At 42.0% G+C, this 20108-nt stretch overlaps 1 protein-coding gene and 2 long non-coding RNA genes across 4 annotated transcripts in view; 1 reads left to right on the forward strand and 2 right to left on the reverse strand.

The window, feature by feature from the left end:
- Positions 1 to 18827, forward strand: part of CCBE1 (collagen and calcium binding EGF domains 1) — a 96325-nt gene extending 77498 nt beyond the window's left edge. Inside the window, exons 4-11 of one of the 2 annotated variants that reach the window (XM_065662158.1) lie at positions 380 to 514; positions 1392 to 1529; positions 6692 to 6798; positions 10790 to 10910; positions 12803 to 12942; positions 13035 to 13070; positions 13625 to 13660; positions 14785 to 18827. In XM_065662158.1, the coding sequence (XP_065518230.1) occupies positions 380 to 514; positions 1392 to 1529; positions 6692 to 6798; positions 10790 to 10910; positions 12803 to 12942; positions 13035 to 13070; positions 13625 to 13660; positions 14785 to 15018 (947 nt within the window). In that variant the 3' untranslated portion in view covers positions 15019 to 18827. The remainder of the gene's footprint in view (positions 1 to 379; positions 515 to 1391; positions 1530 to 6691; positions 6799 to 10789; positions 10911 to 12802; positions 12943 to 13034; positions 13071 to 13624; positions 13661 to 14784) is intronic. The other variant, XM_065662159.1, reaches the window with a different exon arrangement.
- Positions 7622 to 13853, reverse strand: LOC136005047 (uncharacterized). Its single transcript, XR_010608672.1, has 3 exons — positions 13819 to 13853; positions 11330 to 11386; positions 7622 to 8749 (listed from the first exon to the last, which is right to left on the reverse strand). It is a non-coding gene; the product is annotated as an uncharacterized LOC136005047 (long non-coding RNA).
- On the reverse strand, positions 17010 to 20097 carry LOC136005046 (uncharacterized). Its single transcript, XR_010608671.1, has 3 exons — positions 19696 to 20097; positions 18829 to 18959; positions 17010 to 17977 (listed from the first exon to the last, which is right to left on the reverse strand). It is a non-coding gene; the product is annotated as an uncharacterized LOC136005046 (long non-coding RNA).
- Positions 20098 to 20108: the final 11 nt, after the last annotated feature.

A 20108-nucleotide genomic window follows, 5' to 3' on the forward strand; every position in this document is an offset into this window, starting at 1 on the left:
GTTCTTTGCTAGAAGGGTTACATCTGGCTTTGAATAATTAGAGTGCAATTTTAGTTAAGTTTTCTTTATAACGCACTTTATGCCTGGATTTGGCAGTTAGCCTCACAGTGTCCCACAGTATTCGGCGTACAAAATGTTGCTATCAGCACTTAAAAAATTGTGGGAAAAAAACAGCAAAATAATTTTTAGGTAATTTAATATTTCTGTGAAAAGAATTCTTAAATTCTGCAAACCAGGAAAGTGACCCTTGCTTAAAATCCAACTTTCAGAAACAGTCTAACTACTGTAAAGCTGTGATTAGCAACTACAATCTTACTGTCAAAGTATCATCTAGCTACTGCCACTGGTGTTTTTCCTAACCACGTTTTTCTCTCTCCAGACTATGATGTCTGTGCCGAAGCTCCCTGCGAACAGCAGTGCACAGATAACTTTGGGCGAGTCTTATGCACTTGTTATCCTGGGTACCGCTATGATCGGGAGAGGCACAGGAACAGGGAAAAGCCTTATTGCCTGGGTAGGTAGAAGTGCGTCTTTAGTTCATCTCTACTTACTGATGCATTCTGCTCCCTCGGGTCTTTTAGGAGTCAGTTTAGATCTGAAATCTTTCTTATTTTATTACTATTACAGAAGAAATATGTTTAAATTATGTTAAGGATTGGTTCTAGACCTAAGAGATCTAAATCCCCCTGAAATTATTAGCAGGTAATACCTAAAATGAAACATATGCACCCAAACACTTTGGAATGTTGGGCTAATGTAACTCCCTTTATTAATTCCTCCTGCAGGTTTGGGTTTTTAGCCTGAGACAAGGGACATGATGCTAACAGTATCCCTCAAAGCACTATAACTGGGCCTAATTATGAAAATAAATCCTTGTGGTTTGATTCAGATAGCCACTATGTAATTCACATGTGGTCATTGTGTGGCTAGTCTGACCTGCCTTTCTTGTGCCAGGGAACCAAGATCTGCAGGATCAAGCTTTGCTTGTGAGCTTTTCAATGCAAAGAAGTGGTCAAGAGATGGTCACTGATAAAATGCCAGGTGTGTTAAGAATAAATGCGCAGTTTGCATAGAGCTCAAGCCCAACGGACCAGCAGTGCTGCAATTACTCACACATTTAAACCACGAAATCTCCTGATAACTTTGGAGGAAGTCTTTTGTCGTATTTGAGGTGTGAAACCTCCGGCTTTGGAGCATTTTGAACTCCTGTGGCTGCCCCATCCCTGGCAGTGCTCAAGGCCAGGTTGGACAGGGCTTGGAGCAACCTGCCGTAGTGGAAGGCGTCCCTGCCCATGGCAGGGCATTGGAACTAGATGATTTTTAAGGTTCCTTCTAACCCAAAACATTCTGTCCTATAAGCCTGTGATTCTATGATTCTTCCTCCTCTCCAGATATAGACGAATGTGCCACAAGCAATGGGACCCTGTGCTCTCAGATCTGTGTCAACACCATAGGCAGCTACAGGTGTGAGTGTCATGAAGGCTATACACGGGAGGAGGATGGCAAGACATGCACCAAAGGAGATAGAGGTATATGTTAGTGGTGTTTAAAGGTTCTGGGCCAAAGGGCCGTCTAAAGGGTTGATCCGCCATAAAGAGGAACCGCTCCTTATGCTATACTTAGAGCTGGGGGTCTGAACCTGGGAACCTGGGATGTAGTTGATGATCCTGCAGAGTCTGGGCTGTTCGCTGGGCAGCCAAGCCCCTACGGAGCAGTCCTGCTGCATGCTCTTCTCCCACCCAGTTTATGAGCTGCACACACAGAGCAGTAAATTAGTAGCCCCATCTACAAAGAGTGCAAGTACATTGAAGGATGTGGAAAGCATCCTCCTCAGAGAGACAGAGTGGCTGAACAGTGAAACTTGCCTTTACAGCTTCAGTTAGACAGTTCTGCTGGATCCATCTGCTAAAAGCCATATTTTGCTCCCATACCAACCTGGATTATACATAGTTTGTGGTCCAGAGCTCAGGAAACAAAGGGAAAAAAATTACCCTTATAAAGCTTCATTAATTTAATCTGTTAATTAAATTAATTTCAGTAACTTCAATTTGTATGTACATGCCTATACCTGAGATTAGCAAATGCCCCTGGGTTGGATGGTTAGTGCTTCTGGGCACTCAGCGGCTCAGAGAAGGTGTGCCTGGGGATTCAACATACTTTCCAAGACTTGCTTAAATTGTTTGCTAAATTACACTGAGTAACACTGAATTCTGCTGACCTGCAATTAGTATGTGTGTCTTGTGACTTTTTGTAATGAAAATAATTTGTGATGGGAAAGTGGTAGAAGTGAGGGCTTGTTCTTGATTTTCACTGCTGGTTTCCAAGTACATGTGTGTGCTGTACATAAATGATTTTAAGGTTTTTGACCTCATCCCAGTTATTAAGTTACAGCATTCAGAGTACTGCAAATTAAATACTGACACGACAATTTGAAAAGAAAGGAGGAAGAGAACAACCTGTGCTTCGGGAAAGAAAAAAAACCCCAAACAATCCAAAACCCCACCAAAACCCCCTCTTTTGATGAATGATGATTTACCATAGGTTCATCAATTAAAGCTTGAACAGTTACTTGCAGGGTGCTCCAAATCCTGTTGGATGGCAAGAGCAATTTATAATTTGGTTTTCCTCTGAAAACGTGTAACTGGAGACACTCCATTAATTTTAATTGCTCCTTGTAGTTTTTCAATTTTTTTCCTGTAAGTGTGTGGAAATCATAAAGGAAAGAGAAATAACCTATATAATCCCCTTGCAAATAGTTTTTCTAGTTAACATTTCCGCTGGCTAATTCAAATTACTAGACAGAGCAGTGTCCAGAGCATTCAAGATAAACAACCATGCAAAATATTCAAGGCTGTGGAAATAATTCTGATATTTGAAAAGCACCAATTTTACACTGAATATGCACGGCACATTAAAATGTCAGTTTCAATAGTTAATACGGGACAAAATACTACCCGTCTCTCAAGACATTTCCCAAACCAGCGACATGAAGCACAGGAGACCGCTTTCCGCTCTGTTACCCAGCTATACTCCAAGTCAGTGTTACTAATTGCCAGGCCTCTGGGGCAAATTCAGGAGGAGCTGGGCATTGCCGTTTGACGGGGTTCATGTGCGTAACCCATCCGAAAGAAACGGCTTTGGGCGGCCGAGAGAGACCGGCTGTCGCGATGCACCACCCCGTGGTCAGCCCTAGCCCTGCACCGCTCTGGAACACCACATCCACGCTGGAATCACTTCCTAATAAATCGATTATTTGCTTTTCTTCGTAGATGGAACACTTCAATTTTACGTTAACATTTAGTGTGAGAGACATCCCTCTCCAGCTCTAACCATTTCACATATTTAACAGGAGATACTAGTCATGTTTTCATTGTACTGTGCCTGAAGGCTGCAATCCAGGCACTTTTTGGCTCTGTAACAGGGCTTGACCAAGAGCTTTGGGTCTATTAGTGGGCACAAGAATAGGGAGCATTTTTCCTGCATCCACACACATGTCACATTTGATAGAGACAATGCAATCTCCTCACAGAAGTAGGCAAATGAAACCATCTCAGCAGGCTGAGCCTGGATAATGCAACACAGATGATCAACTCTACAGTCTCCATGCGAAGACTGCCCGCGGCACAGCTCCCTGCAGAGCTCTCTCCAACCAGTACCTCCTTCTCTTCCAGCATCAGCAAGGCAGACTCTTTGAGCACATGCAAAGAAAACACATCGCTCCCCCAAGCAGATCTCTTACTGATACGTGCCACAGGGCTCACTGGTGTCTCACTGAGATGAAAGGACCCCCATCAGCATGGCAATGTTACATGTGACCTAGACTTTGTGATTTAGAAAGCCTTCATGAAATGGGGCTGGTTTAAGCCTTTTCTGAAATAATTTGTATTCTGGTGTAGGTCTGCGCAATGGAAACAGGCTGTAAGTGTGTCTTGCTCAGTGCTGGCCAAACTGACCCTGGTGGGTGACCTCTGTTTCTGCACTGCGCATGGGTGGCTCCATCTAATCGCTTCCTGCCCACCCCCCCGGCCTGTCCTAGGTGGCTTCTGGCTTTATCCATGCTTTATTCTGGCTTTGTTCATAGTTTGGTCCTGATACAGGATCAGATGGGGGTAGAGCAAATGTTTGATGGATGACTTCTTTCCTGGGCAAATCATCACCTCTGTCTGGTATGAGTTAGGGGGATTCCACCTCTCTCCAGGGATGCAGCTCATGCTTGCTTATATGACGCTGTTGGACTTCTTCCTCCGACAAGTCAATCCAACTGGATTTGGAGAAATCTCACTGGTATGATATTTCCTAAACCATAGCTGACCCCCCCACATTCATCTCCATGAATTTTTACAGCCCTGTTTTATCTATACTTGTCAGCCCCGTGTGCCACATCCTTCTGGAAGATAAACTGGATTTTAGAATGAAACACGAGGCCAAATTCACTGCTTCTTAATCCACACATAATTCCACTGATTCTAGAGGGACTGCATTAGGTTTCAAATAGCAGAGGCTCTGGCAGTTTCTCACTATGATTGTATGTTGTTTTCAGCAAAATTTCTTTAAACAATATGAGGGAACTCATTTAGTAAGATAGTTATTAAAAGAGATTTTGGTTAAGACTACTACCAAACCCAAAATTTATTGCAGTTTTGGGAAAAAAGAGATGGGGTGGGCATTTTTTTCTGAAGGCTCTTTATATGTGCATCTATAAATCCTACACAGGTACAAAAATGTACATGTAAAAACACTGATTTTTTTTTTGTTAAAGGAAGCTGAAAAATTGGAGCAGGAGGAATTCCATGAGGGAGCCACAATACTGACTTGCGGTCAAGAGAAACTTACCTTATAGAAATATCAAGAGATGTCTTGATTACAACATATCAATTCCTTGTTAAGGGATAAAAAAACGCTCTGCGTGGCAGACTCTTTATCAGAGAAAGGCCGTGGGCAAATAGGCTTTGGAAGGAGTCAAAAGCAAAATGACTAGCCTTAGAAATACTGCTTTGAGGAAGGAAACCAGCAAATGCTATGTGTTCAGGTATCTTCACATAAAGGCTGGAGTCCGTCTGGGTGGTGGTGTGGTCAGTCCTGAAGCCAGGAACAATTTGCTGAAATTCTATTACATCTTGCACAGAGATCATCAGAAAACACCAAGTCGTACTTCTCAGCCTTAAACCTTTGAGCCATCTGAACACAGTACGGAAAGCTGCTCAAGTATTACCAAGCTGTGCACATCCAGGAAGAGCTAGGAAGCGCAAACAGTAGTGTGCTTACTACCATAAAAACGTTAAATAAATTGTGTATTATTGTAATGCCATTGGACTCCAACCATGGGAGCAGGCATCTGATGGGTGGGAAAAACCCCAAGCCTTTGCATCCTAATTTTCTGACCAGTTCAGTGCTAACACCAGTATTAATGCTGCTGGTCATTCCAGCACCTTGCCCTTACAGCCCACTCCTACCTGATTAGGAGAAAGCTAAAATTCTGTCTTCTAAAAGCAAGCATGCCTGATGTGGAATTAAATCCAATGGATTAAACATACCAAAAATCAGTTTTTCATAAATTTGTGCTTTAGTTGATTTTCCATAGATGACCATCTAATGGATGCAATATTCCTTATGGGACACTGCAAATATTTCAAGTCAAGTACTACACAACATCTTTAGTATTAGAAACTTCTGGTTTCATTTAAAATGATGCAGATGTTTTCAAAATCAGTGCATATTTCTGAAAAGGTGAAGGACATTAGAGTGCATATCCAAGAGAGAAGTATAACACAATAGCTAAGTGCATTGTAGTTGATCCTTTTTGAAGATTTTGAAGATTTGCTGGCTTTAACCAGGAGCACCTGCAGAGTTTTTCCATTACAGGATGTGCTCTGAAAGGTTGGTGTTCAAAGGTGTCTAACAACCCTTCCAACACTGTAGAAGGTCATACATCATATGCAGAGCCTCTGTACAGTTGATGCTTCTCAACAACTATACGCGAAAGCAAAAAAGCTCACCTAAAGTTTTTCCTTAAGTGGACATCTGTTAAAACAATGCTTGTTTGCTTGTGATGCAAAAGTGCTTCACAGTTTATGGGACTGGGAAAAGGGCAAAGAAAACATTTGTGATATCTCTTACAGTTTGAATCATTTAATGGAATCTTGAAAAGATCCCATTCATGCATAGTATCAACAGGTGTGACCCTTTCTCTTGCATGGATTTAAATCCCTGTCATTAATCTCAATCCCTGTCTCTGCTCAGGCTGATTTCATCACATGGAGGAATAACCTGTGATGATAAAAAGCAGTTTGTGCGAAGTGAATGAAATGACCATATTGTGAGGGATTTTACTGTAATTTATAGCATATGAAAATTTGCCCTTTGGGGACTGTAAATCAGTTCAGATCTGTAGGGTTAGCCTACCCTAAACACAAAGATAAAAGAAGTGGTGTAAACTCTTCCAGGTATTAAAAAAAGAAATTCCTGGGGGACTGTTAACTGGAAACAGCTGCTTTAAAAATGAGCTCAGAGCTGTCCCTGCAAGGTTTTCAGGCTTACATAGCAATTCACAGTCAAAGCATTAATAATAGCAAGATTCGCTCCTTTTCACAGTCTGGGGAAATGTAACAACCTTCAAGTTGCTTTTTCAATCACTGTATGAATTTATTTACTTTGGATCTTTATATTTTTATTGGAAACTGCTTTCTTTCAGCTGGGCTTACTGAGAAATCTGAAAATGTGGCGAAACCGGGGACATGCTGTGCCTCTTGTAAGGAATTTCATCAAATAAAGCAGATGGTTTTACAACTGAAGCAAAAGGTAAGAACACTGATCAGCCATGTCTCTACCAGATCTGCATGTTTTATGACAACTGAGGTTAAATTTAAGTGTTTGGAGCTGTCACTGCCTGTGGCAGAGCCTATGGCTCTTGTGGCCACAAAGATGATGGCAATATATTTTTAAATCATGTTGGAATGGCATCTCTTCTTTATGCTTCTGCATTGCTTGTAAGCAGATTGCTAACCAAGTTCATGGAGCCGTGTTACCAAGCTCATGGTAACAGAGTCTGCCAAACTCCCATCCCAGTCTGAGCCCAGGTTTCTTGGCAACCTGTGCTGGCCTCAGCTTTTCATTCATTCTAAATGCACAAGATTTTGGACTTGATCCACCTTTAGTACAAGCAAGTGCAAGACATTCTGCAGATGCCACAACATGGGAGAACATGATTTTGCATTAATGGGATGCTGATACAGGATTCTTTCCAAATAGGAGGTATGTGGCTAAACAAAACCACCACTAAGCTTTGATTCTTTTACAAAGAAAAACCCTCAGACCTGGCCTTTTTCGTTTTCACCCTTGTCCTTACAAGTAGACAATAATGCACTTAAAAACTTGTCCTGGCCTTTAACTTTAATTGCTCCTGTAAGTGGCCTCCTTTTGCACTTGAGTGGGATTGAATTAACTCAGAGACTCAACCTAGAATTTGGAGAGGCAGGTGTAGGTATTCAGGTGTAACTCCTTTTCCAGTACCACCACCTTCAAACATTCATGTTTTCTTAAACTGAAATGTTCTGCAGGAATATTCTCAACAATTCATGTTGACAGGCTGTAATTATTCACCCAGGGTGCTCGTTTAGTTTCATTGTGTCAAAACACAATTTGGTGTTTTCACTTGTTTCATTTAATGTTATTCATTCAATGCAGTTTATATTAGGAAGAAAGACATCTACTTCACTTAAATGAAATGCACTGAGTTTAGAGATACTCTTTATCTCAAAAATCTCAGAATGTCATGTTTTCCTTCTGGATCAGCAGGGAGAGGGATGTGGAAGTGGCAGAATTTCATGTGCGACTGAGATTCTGATTTTCAAGCAAATGGTAACAGACAAGTTAATTGATGGAAACCAATGGCCTGAATCAGTAGAAAGCTTTTTGTGTCCAACTTCCATTGTTAGATGCTTGTTTTCAAATCTCACTCCTGGAAAACTAAGACCATCAATACCTGACACTGAGCACTTGTACAGTAGCTGCGGCCAAACTAAGTAGCTCACTCTTGCTTCATGGCCAAGTCCTGTCACGGTCCACAGCTTAAATTTTCCCTAAGTATCTTCCTAGTGGGAACTCATTTATTTGGCATCCTCAGAGGGAGCCCCGGGTTGTGCCTCACACAGACAGGGCTGGACAAGGTGGTCTCTGATACCCTCAGCATTTTTTACCCCACAGAGAGAAGACCTAACCTCGTGCTACTTCTCTGCCCACAAGGAGATGGACCCTTGTGTTTCATCAGCTGCTCCTCCTGGCCAAGTTCTTCTGGGGAGGGTATCTCTTAATATCTGTGGTTGAAGCTGCTCTTGTTTGCACAGAAAAAATCATTTCTGTTTGCCAGAGAGACAGTTTATGGGAATAAGTCTTCAGTCTTGTGGTTAAGGCTTTCAGATTTTATGAACTTTATGCAAAATTACGTTTAGCAGAAGAGCCTGTGAAGGATCCAATGCAGCAAACTCTACAATTGGGAACTGGTGTATACATCTGGAAGTGGGAGGTGTGGATTTGTGTCTCCTTCAGAAAGGACAGGGTGAACTGAAGTCCTGCTGCCTCTGGTGATGGCACCAATACCTTTTTGGAGGATTGCAACATCCATGAAAGGATGCAGGAAAAAGTAGCTCTAGGATCAGGAACAGAAAGTCACCTTGCATGGCCAATCCAGTGGGATGCACTGTTCCAAGATACTAGGGAACTGTGGGCAGTCCTTTGTTGATCTCAGACCTCGCTGGAAGGAAGAAGAACGGAAAGCTGAAAAACTGGGAGAAATGTATCTAACATGCTGACACTCAGCCAACAATTTAAAACAAAAAAAAAAAAAACAAAAAAACAAACAAACCACCAAGTAAGCTGGATCCTATTGCAGAGACGTGTTTAATTAGAAAACCATGTTTCACATCACTCCTGTCAAGCATTCTCAAAGTCGCCTAAACCACACATCTCACCAGATGCAGCATGCAACACAGCATATGGGAGCCTTGGTTTTAGTACTCTCTTTCTTTAAAATTTACCCTCACTAATATTTGCATGCACATGGAAAGCGAAAAAATATTTTCCAAGGGCCATTAAGATTTGGAGTTGTGGATGGAGACAGCCAAGGTTACTCTGGAAGATGATCCTGGTTCAGTTAAAAGGTGAAATAGAAATTAGGCCAGTGAGTATAGCCAATCCCAAAGAGGATGTGAGTCAACATCAAAAACACATGGTTTGGCCCCAGTGCATGTAACAACCATTTTCTGGCCAGAAGATATCAAAGAGCAGTGAGCTAGACCAGAAACTGGGTATTTTGGCACTCTCAGTGTATGCCTCAGGTCCATCTGACTCAGTGGGGAAGCATGTGTAGATGCTTTCACAGCAGCTATGTGATTTTTTTTTAAACTTTGTTATTACAACAGCCTTGCTGGCAGGAACAAGTCAATATTTAAGCAACAGAAAAGAATACACTTCCAAATCCTCTTCATGATAAATCTTAAGAGTTATATTCATGGCAGGGACTAATACTAAGTGATGCCTATTTATTATCTGAGATAGCAATACATCTCCAAAACAGGATCTGGTAGTAAATGTAAGTACAAGCTCTAAAGAGAACATCAACTAAGCTGTCACTCAACTGTGCACACCCTTAAGGAGAAATACTCACTGACCTTATGGAGAAGCACTCACTGATGACACTGAAAATATTCTCACAAAAACTGCCTGGAAAATCCAGTACTTTTAGGTAGTCACAGGATTTAACTCTTGTCTTGGTTTTAGCATGGCAGCATTAGCACTGCAGAGCCCTTGACTAGAGTTACATAGTGAAGGCTCTGCAGCACGATGGTCCTTGCAACCCTTGCATTCATATCCAGCCAGGACCCTACTCTGACCAGGACCTTGCTCCAGGAAACAAAACTTTACAATGTGCTGACCAGAGCGGGGCAGTTGACCTCCCCATGCTGGTCCCTGGTAAGTGTGTCTGTGAGAGCTCCCAGGTACTGAATTTTCCTCTTTAGCCCCAGGCATAAGGTACTGTGACCCATGGAGGAGCCTTTTCAGCAGTCCCAAGCTTTGTTGTGTGCTACAATGGCTGGGATGTTGGCTGAGAAAGCTGCAGGGTCATTAGTAAACAAAGCAAATATTTTTCCTTGTAAAACCATAGATGACAGTCCACCCCAAAGCAGTAGGTGTGCTGTATCTCCATTTCCTATGTGAGCAGATTCATAGGAGTAAGCTCATAGGAAACACCCTGTGGGGCTTCTGTGAAACGCTGACTTCATCCAGTCACTGATTTCTGTGGGGGTGGACTGACTCTACCAAATTCTTCTAAGACTTACATCATTTGATTTGTCTTTAGTGCATCTTGTGTTTGGAACAGCAATGTTCTCCAAAACCTGAGTCACAAACGGCTGATAAATCTTTGTATTCCTGTCATCGCACTTTGAATTGCACTCTGAAAAATCAGACTTTTAATAGTCACTTTAAATAAAGTTTTCATGAGAAGATCCAAGCAGTTATGAGACAAGTTTTTGACAACTTGCTGCTGTATCTCTCCTGAATTTCTCCTGCCCTCCATTTGGATTGACTTGCAGTATCTCCACAGTGGCTTGAAAAGTGAACAGCCTCGCACAGTAACATTTTTTTCTGATTATTTCAGTGAAGGATATAATTAAACATTTTGTATTTTCCTGGAGAACATAAATATGCCGTTTGTCCACATGAAAGCTTAACCAAGAACGTAATTTATCCAGCTGAACAGTGAATGGCTTACGCTGATTTTTGGTTTTGGCAGGTTGCTTTTCTACCAAATAATGCTGCTGATCTTAGCAAACAAATCACTGGTGAAAAAGTGCTTGCATCTAATGCATATATCCCTGGCCCCCCAGGCCAGCCTGGCCAACCAGGCCCTCCAGGTAAGATACAGACCAAAGAGACATGAATGTGCAATAGTGCTATGAATAAGCACATCTTTCAGTGTGATCAGATTTAATGGTTTCATATTTTGATTGTTATATTTGTGTTTGCGCTAAATTTAAAAACTTTCTGGTCATTATGGTCAGCCTCTGCCAACTGTCGAGCATCATCCATTGTGTCTTAGTCTTCATGTGTTTTTGGCATGCAACCTGTGTTTGTCCTGTATGTGTTAAATTTCTCCCTCTCCCTGGGATATCTCACCTGCTTCAATTGTCATTTCCTGTATATTAAATCTGTCTTAAAACACTCTCCATTTCATTGCAGGAATAACTGTTGCTTTAGCTCACTATCATTAGTAAAACAGAAAATGAGATTTCAGTTTGCGGGGGTTGGTGCCAGCTCTTCTATTTTAACTCACCTGGTTTTGCAAGGATTCATTTGATGTTTTTAGGTTGTATTCCGGATTCAAAGGAATCTGAAAAGAAATGTAAAACTCTACTCACACCTTCTTTGCTAAGGTACGGCTTGAAAAGTCATTAAAAGCAGAGAACTCCTAAAGCTCTGACTTAAGCCAGACACCTTGCAACCAGCAACCAGTGATGCTAACAATTCTGCAAACTCTGTTGAATGTACATCTAATTTTGGGATAGCGATGACTCCAAGGAATTTTAGCATTGTGCTGGCTTTCAGGAATATTCTCCAGAGGAGTAGCAGATATTCCTCACAAGGTTTTATTACAACTGAGCTGCACACACACGTGTGCGCACACACACACACACACACAATTTATTCCCACTTTTGCACTCTTGCTTTGGTTTTTAAGTCTTTATCTCATTTTCTTGGAGGATTAGTTTTCTTCAGTCTTCAGTATATCATAAGTGCAAGGACAATATGGTTAGAGAGTCTGTCTCAGACTCTGAACTGTACAGTCCAAAGTAGGCCTGACTGCAGGTCTTCCATCTGGTTCCCCCATGACTGAGCTCTCCAAGGTGCTGTAGAATGTTCGTTTCCATGTGAAAACCACTCCTGCTCACTTCCTGTCTGCCCTGCTGCCAGCAACAGTGCTGCTGAATCCCTAGAAGGAGTCTGAGGTTCAAAACTGAACTTGATTTTACTCCTTTTGAAAACCCTAACTATACGTATTCTGTCCTGCTGAACCTTTTCTACTCTCTTTCATTTTATATGTGTTTCACATGCCTTCAGTATGAAGTGCTTTCCCCTATTAAACAATTCAGCGAGTGACACTTTAATGGTCTTTATTTTGTGCAAATGTTGTTTCAGGTGCCAGATTTCCTTTTTTTGCTTTTCATAGTGTTTCTCTTGAGCTAAACATATGTTTTGTGGCTTATGTGCTTCCTGAAAATTAACATTCTCTGCTGAACCAGCAGAAGCTGAAAAGGATGTAAACCAAAATGGAATAACAGAGACTTTTTTGCCCCTAATACATGGACTACCATACTGAACAAAAGAGAGAATCAACAGAAGCAACCCACCACTGAAAAGGGCTTTCGTGCTTCTGTGCCAGTCATGCATAGTAGATGCCTTTGATCTAACATTCCTATGAGTTTATGAGACTTTTTCTGTTCTTCTTTGTGTGAAAATAAGGCATTTCTGCTTTTCTTTTCATTCTCACTCTGTGTCCCTAAACACCTGGCAGTCTTGGCTTCCCTGTATACACAAGGTTTGTTTTCTGAACATCTCTTGTACCTACTATGACAAGGAGTAATACAGTCTCAGATGACTGCTGTGTTGGTTGTCTTATTATGGATTTGGGTGTCTTAAGGCAACCAGTTCATTGAGTGGTTCAAAAAATGGTCAGTTCCCACTGCTTGCACTGATCAAGTGTCCTGAGGGCTTTTCCTAAGGACGTAACCTTTGCTGTTGATTGCAGGAGCTCCAGGACCAAAAGGGAGTCAAGGAGTTCCTGGGTCACCTGGACCTCCCGGACAGCCAGGACCCCGTGGATCAATGGGACCTATGGGCCCATCTCCAGACATATCACATATTAAGCAGGGCAGACGGGGCCCCGTGGTCAGTACTCTTACCTCCCATTGTGCACTGCACAATTGGCCTTAGCTGCACAGATGCTGATGTCCCTGCAAACACTTTCTTTTCTTTTGCAGGGTCCACCAGGAGCCCCAGGGAGAGATGGCAGCAAGGTGAGGAGAGGTACTGTTTTTCATAATGTGGGCACATGTACATGTGACGTGCAGGTTTGCTAGAGAGACACTCTGCACGACTGTAGTCACATCCTTTTACCATCTTATTTCCTCTATGAAGCTGAAAACGTCCTGTTGTCTCATCCCTTCATGTCTTCCTTCTGCTATTTTGTATTTGCCATTCCTTAAGCCTGGGAAACAGCCCTGCCAGGCTCTGTGTCCAGCAGCTTCCTTTCCTTTCTATGCTGCTTTTTTCGCTTTTCCATGAAGAAATGTTGATGCTTTACCCATTTCATTAGATTTATTAATTTCCCCTGTTAAAGGGTTTGCTTGTTACAGTCTAAGAGAAATATTAGAAGTGCCCAACTCTGTTGCCACTAGAATTAGCAGCAATTTCCTTGCCTTCCTCCTTCACTTGCTTTTTCTGAGCAACTGTACAATGATGATTCTAGATCTAGGGACAGTAAGTAAAGAAGCTGGCAGAGGCAAACTGTGATCTTTTTTTTTCCTTTCCTTTTGTCACAACAAAGTAATTGAGGTGGTATTGATTACAGGGGGAGCGAGGTGCACCAGGACCAAAAGGGATACCTGTAAGTATTGCTCAGAGGAAGAATTTCCACAACAGAATGATGCTGACTACATAACACAAGTCAGCCGAAAGGAAAACAAACAAACCAACCTCATGTCAAAAATGCAGTGAAAGATACTTTACATGCACAGAAAATATTATTGGAAAGAAAGTAATTACCTGTTTTCATCCAAGTGTTTTTGCCTACACACCTCTTCCCTTGCTGGGTGGACACCGAAGGCAGTAAGTACACCTCTGCCCTGTAACAGTAGTAGCACATCCTCAGAAGGCAGGAGCATGAGATCCCGTGCAGAGTGCTAGCTAGTACAGTTCTGCCACTGCTCCTTATGGGAGTTTGAGCCCTGGAACCTTTTAAAATCCTGCCCCTCATCTCTGTCTAGGATTTGGGAAGCTATAGGCTTTGAGCAAGACATCAGGAAAAGGATGAATATTTACAATCTCTTTTCAAGTTATATTGTCTAAAAATATATTTATTACGGTGTTTTCTCATTCATGGAATGGATTTTTAAGGGTTTGTCCAGCAGGACGTCCTCAGTATTAAACAGTGCACTTTACTGTGTGAAGTCAGCTAAAAAGAGATGATGATTTTCTAAAATCAGATAAAACCAGATGGCTACTCTCTGCATTGTAATTGCCAATATGTTTAGTAAGTGATGGACAGCAGTGAGGTTACCATATTGAAAAGACACTTTTCAAATACTACTATCCTTGAGAAAATATTTAAACAGATAATAATTGTTGATTAGTCATTCTAGGAGTGTAATTTCTATCAGTTTAATAAGAAGGAACACAAGGAAGCAAGATTTATCTCCTCTGTTCCCACGAGGAGAATCTTCATAATATGCTAAGATAATCTTAGGAGGCAGATATAGCAAAGGAATTGTTAAGTAACTGAAGGGCTGAGCCTCTTATAAATGTAAATTACCCTTTGTCTGCAAAAACATTTGCCTTCTTTTGAAAACTGTTGCCTGAGCCAGTTGATTCAAAACCAGAGCATTAACATTTGGGAATTGATATGAAGCAGTATTATACCAGGTTATCCCTCCAAGAGTAATTATATCAACCTGTTTGAAAACTCTGAGGCCAAAATGGGTTATTATTTCTGACTGTGCCTTGTGACTGCAGGGCCCACCAGGTTCATTTGATTTCCTATTGCTGATGATGGCAGACATCAGAAATGACATCGCTGAGCTGCAAGAGAGAGTATTTGGACACAGGACTCATTCATCAACAGAGGAGTTTCCATTACCTCAGGAATTTACAAACTATCATGACACAGTAGATTTTGGATCTGGAGAAGACTACAAACCAAGGGCAGCACCCAGAGACTCCAGGATACAGAAGGCAGCCCAACCTTAGCTATGCCTACTGAAAAAATAGAGCCCCTTTAGAGTTCTTCGGTATAAAAATGCACTGACAATGTAAAATATATATATATATCTTACATATATATATTATTTCCCAATTTTCTCTCTGCTTTTCCCCAACCATGCTGCCTGTACTGTAGCTTTCCAGATTCATGGTTGCCTCCTTGTAGTAATTCCATACTGTCAAGCCTGCACTGTGCATTGTACTAGATTGTCAAGAAAAGCTTCTTAGTATATAATACAATTCAGGCATGCTCTAGGATTAACTAGACCACAGCATTTCATCTGCCACCTTGCATTACATGTCCAAATGACCCAATACCCAAATTTTGCAAGGGATAGACATGTAGCTGAACACCATCCCTGAATGACATTAATAACGAAAACCTTGGTCCACGATTACTTTATACATGTAAATATATTGCATCACTGAACTCAAGTCTCCATATACTGTCCCCAGGCTTAGGAAAGCATCTTAGGAGAAGTTGATCCCTGTTTCACAGCATAGGCCATAGGCTAGCTGTAAGTGAGATACCTTTTTCTATTATGCTCCTGCACGACAGAAAAAGGCAAAAAAATAAAAAAAAAGGTGAAACAGTGATACAAGGGCACTACTTCCTGATGGGGAAATTATTTGTCTTTGTGTTGCTAGACTATTGTTCAAAAAGAGTCAAAAATATATGTTTGTCCTAAACTACCACTACTTTTCCTTTACCATTCACCTGCTGCCGAGTGTGAAGGCCAGTTCCCTTCCTCAACAGATTCATGCTGGAAACATTACACAAACATCGGCAAGAGAATAGGGGATATATAAAGCGGGAAAACCAATCGTAAGGGAGTCAAGTAGGCTTACTGGCAAGCACAAAACCAATCCCAGCCTTGCAGAAAGAGGTGGAGTGTGACTTCCTGTGGGTGCATGTCTTCCTTGATGAAATGCTGAAGTGCAAGTGAAACAAGACCAGAGAGAGGCCTCATGTTCGCAAACAGCTTCCGTTTCCTTCCTCTGCTGTATCAGAGCAACCCAAATAGCATTCACAGAGCTGGAATACAATGTTGCAGTGTATTTGGCTGGGTATATGAGGAGTATGAGTAGGTGCAGGAGTGCAAATGACAGAACATTTCAACTGGTACGAGGATGGCTAAGGTGAAGTACTGCACCTGGGATCCCATATTTGTGAAGAGGGATGAGTGAGAGCGCCCTTTTTTTTACACTGGAAAATTGGATGCACAAGTTAGATCATACCTCATGGATGATGTATGTTACCATTTCTTTTGGATTATGACAGCTGCTGAGGACTTTGCCATGCTTAAAAGATAAAGAAGTATATTAAGCACAAAACTTATATGTTGTATCTTTGTAGCTGCTACTTTTATAATATGTTTAGTGCTGGCTCATGTCCATGTTACAAATGAAAAGAAAAACTTCTTATTTTGCCATGTTTTTCAGGGCTTGTTCTAACAGAATACATGCACATAAAAACACAAGGAGCCCTTTAAAGATAGCCTGTAAAGGTTTGGATTCCCTTCCATATTTCCAGGCCAAAAGGCAGTTGGTGTAAAGTCTACACCACCAGTACAAGTCATGCTGTATAAACAGCTGGCTAGCTAGATCTTTCCTATCTTTCGTACATTATCTTAAGACAATGTGTTAATTCCTCTGATTGTTTCCCAACTTGTTGCTATCACTATGCCACAAGCAAGGGCATTAGCTGTAAGACCCTTAATGTTCTGTATTCCTCTTCACATTTTATGTATTTCAATATTTACAAAGCAATGACTGAGTCACTGGGATAGCTTAGAAAAAGTGGTATTGCTCTCACTCTGTGGTCTTTAGGCTTCTCCTCTGGGAGGGCCTCTGCCAGCAGCTGCAGATCCAAGCAGTCTTGTGAACCATGTAATAAAGACATCCGTAAGGCTTGGGGAAGGAACTTGTGGCCAAAAGAGGGATGGTCTTATATGCAGCAGGCTGAAAGAAACCTCTGAGACAGCATAAACTGAGGCATTTATTACTGATTTTCTTAATTTTACACAGGCAAATAGATAAAAATAACATAATTCATGAATACGCAATTTTAAGTAAATTAGTTAAATGTCAAATGTTATATATGTAACTCCTACAAATAATGTAACTCTTGCATATGTTTACCACCACACCCCATCACCTGCTGGATAAGGCTGATTCTCACTATAGCACTGTTAGCTGCAGGGTTTTTTGACAATTAGTTTGATGAATTGCTTCCTACACACCAATTAAACTCTGTTGACCCCGATCACAAAAAGATGTGTTCTAAAAAAGGCACTTATTTTAGTTCTAAGCTCTGCTTTCCCAAATATAGACAAATACCACATGAGAAGTTCCTACAGTTTGACCATCAATTTGAGGGGTAGGTGACAGTTGCCCTGCTGAGCATACATATGAAAGAGAAATTCCGAGACTGGGCCAGAAAAGTAGATAAAATGCTTGCTTCACTGTAAGCACAGTGTAAGCAGAAAAAGCTGTCCTCCAGACTCCTTAAACATAGAACATGGCACATGTTCACATGCCTTCCTGAATGGAAACCTCAGTAACTTCCCTTTCTGGAGTTTGCATCATTGGTTTTCACAGTCTAGAGCTCAGTTTCCAACAGACGTGCTTGCTCAATCAAAAAAGACGAAGGAAAGTGCCCTTTGGTTTTGTCCTTGTACTTCACCCTCCTCTTTCCAAACTCCCTGCTCCCAAGCTGTTGGCTGAGTCCCAGCAGCAAGGAGGAGACATCATGGTAGAGATTAAATCCACCCAAGAAGACACAGGAATTCTTCCAGCAGGGAGAGTCCCTCAGAGGAGAACTGGCTGGGAAGGTTCAGCCTTCTGTTTGCATGCAGCTAAGATCTTTGCATAGGTCTCTCATTTTATTCCTCACTCCGTGGTAACTCTCATAACACGTTGTACGAGAAACATTTAATTAAGATTTCTGGATAAAGACACACAGATAGTAAAGTGCCATTTTCTTCAGCATACCCAAAGTTTCATAAAGCCAGAGCAGGGGAATCATTTCCAGTCTTAAGTTAGTTACCCGGTAGCCAGGGAAGTCATTACCTTATAAATTATTTATTACCCTGTGGCTCCACAAATAACAAACTCCCCCAAGAATCCAAAATCAGAATGTAGAAATACATACGCTCATGCCTACTTTCATTATTTGGCTCATGCACCACTTTGTTTCATATAAATACTATGTATAATTTTATTAGAAAGAAATACTATTTTGATGTTAAGACATCAAGTTATAAGCAGAAGAATAATAAAAGAGTTTGTTATTTTATTAATATTAGAAATATATTTAATGGAAACATTTGCAAGAGTGTATAGTGATGGGAAAATGCTGATTGTTAATGAGTTTAACAAAATTATAAAGCTTGGAAAATGTTTTCTTTCAACACTGTGTCAAATACATGCAGGATTAGAATTTCTTGCAATGTGGGGATACTGACACAGAATTCACAGGCTAAATCAGGAAAATGAGAGGAGAATTGATCGTAAATGGAATTAAGGCGATGCCTGGAGTTATTGGTGGCATCACAGCTTAAGTAACATTCTTCCTACAAGTATTTCAGAGTTAACACGCTAAGCCCCAGAGAAGCAACAAAAGATGGGGGTGGGGCCCAAGAATTTGTAAATGTCACTTAAAATCCATATGTTCGTTCCTATTACACATTCCAGTAAGTATACTGTTCACTTTATTTATATATGAAATACTAAAATGTGTATAAAATGACTGTGATTTTATGCTGTATTCATAATAACAAAGATATTTTTTCTTACCCTGTTGGTAGCTGCTTTTGTTACAATCCCTCAGAACACAGAAATGTTGGCTTGAGGAAACAAACAGCAGAAAATCTCCTTATGCTGCTCTTCAGCGTTTTTCTTGGAGCTGAATTACATTGCCAGGAGTACTGAAACCACAGACATATATGAATAGCTTGGGTTGGAAAGGGCCTTCAAAGCTCACCTGGTCCAACCCCCCTGCAATGAGCAGGCACATCTTCAACTAGATCAGGTTGCCCAGAACCACATCCAGCCTGGCCCTGAATGTCTCCAGGGATGGGGCATCCAACACCTCTCTGGGCAACCTGTGCCAGTGTTTTACACCCTCTTTGCAAAGAATTCCTTCCTCACATCCAGCCTGAATCTCCCCTCTTCTAGTTTAAAACCATCACCCCTAGTCCTATTGCAACAGGCCCTGCTAAAAAGTCTCCCCCTATCTTTCTTACAGGCCCCTTGTAAGAACTGAAAGGCCACAATAAGGTCTCCCCAGAGTATTCTCCAGGCTGAATAAGCCCAGCTCTCTCAGTCTGTCCTGATAAGAGAGGTGCTCCAGCCCTCCTATCATTTCTGTCGCCCTTCTCTGTACCCTCTCCCAGCAGGTTCATGTCTTTCCTTTCATGTCCATGTATTGAGGATGCCAGAGCTTGACACAGGTGGGGTCTCACCAGAGCAGAGGGGCAGAATGGCCTCCCATGACCTGCTGGCCATGCTGCTTTGGTGCAGCCGAAGATACAATTGGCCTTCTGGGCTGCAAGCACATGTTGCCCGCTCACACCAAATCTTTCATTCACCAGTACTCCAAGTCCTTCTCCACAGGGCTCTCAATCCCATTGCTGCCCAGCCTGTACCCATACTGGGGTTTACCTTTTGCGCTTGTTGAACCTCATGTGGACATGAGCTCTTCCCGAACAGGGCTGGTGTGTGTAAATACGACAGACACGCACCTCCACAATCACGCTCCTGCACCCCAGGAGGGCTTCATGAGGCGGAATCCAGCCTTACCCTACGCTGCTGGTATACACATCTCCTGCACAGCATGGGGATGCGATACAGGGGTCTGAAGCTCCGCTGGCATCCCATCACCAGTACTGCGGTGAAGGAGGGAATAAGCCGAAGACCCCGTGAGGGCAGTGTTCCGCACCCCACCACAGCCGCGGTGCGGGACACCTCGGAAACCGGCTGCCCGCGTCACCTCACGGGCAGCAACACTGCGCCGGCCGCGCCGCCACGGAACTACAGCTCCCGTCGTGCAGCGCGGCAGCGCGGGGGCTGCCGGG

Source organism: Lathamus discolor, chromosome Z (assembly GCF_037157495.1).
Source record: "Lathamus discolor isolate bLatDis1 chromosome Z, bLatDis1.hap1, whole genome shotgun sequence".
Taxonomy (NCBI): domain Eukaryota; kingdom Metazoa; phylum Chordata; class Aves; order Psittaciformes; family Psittacidae; genus Lathamus; species Lathamus discolor.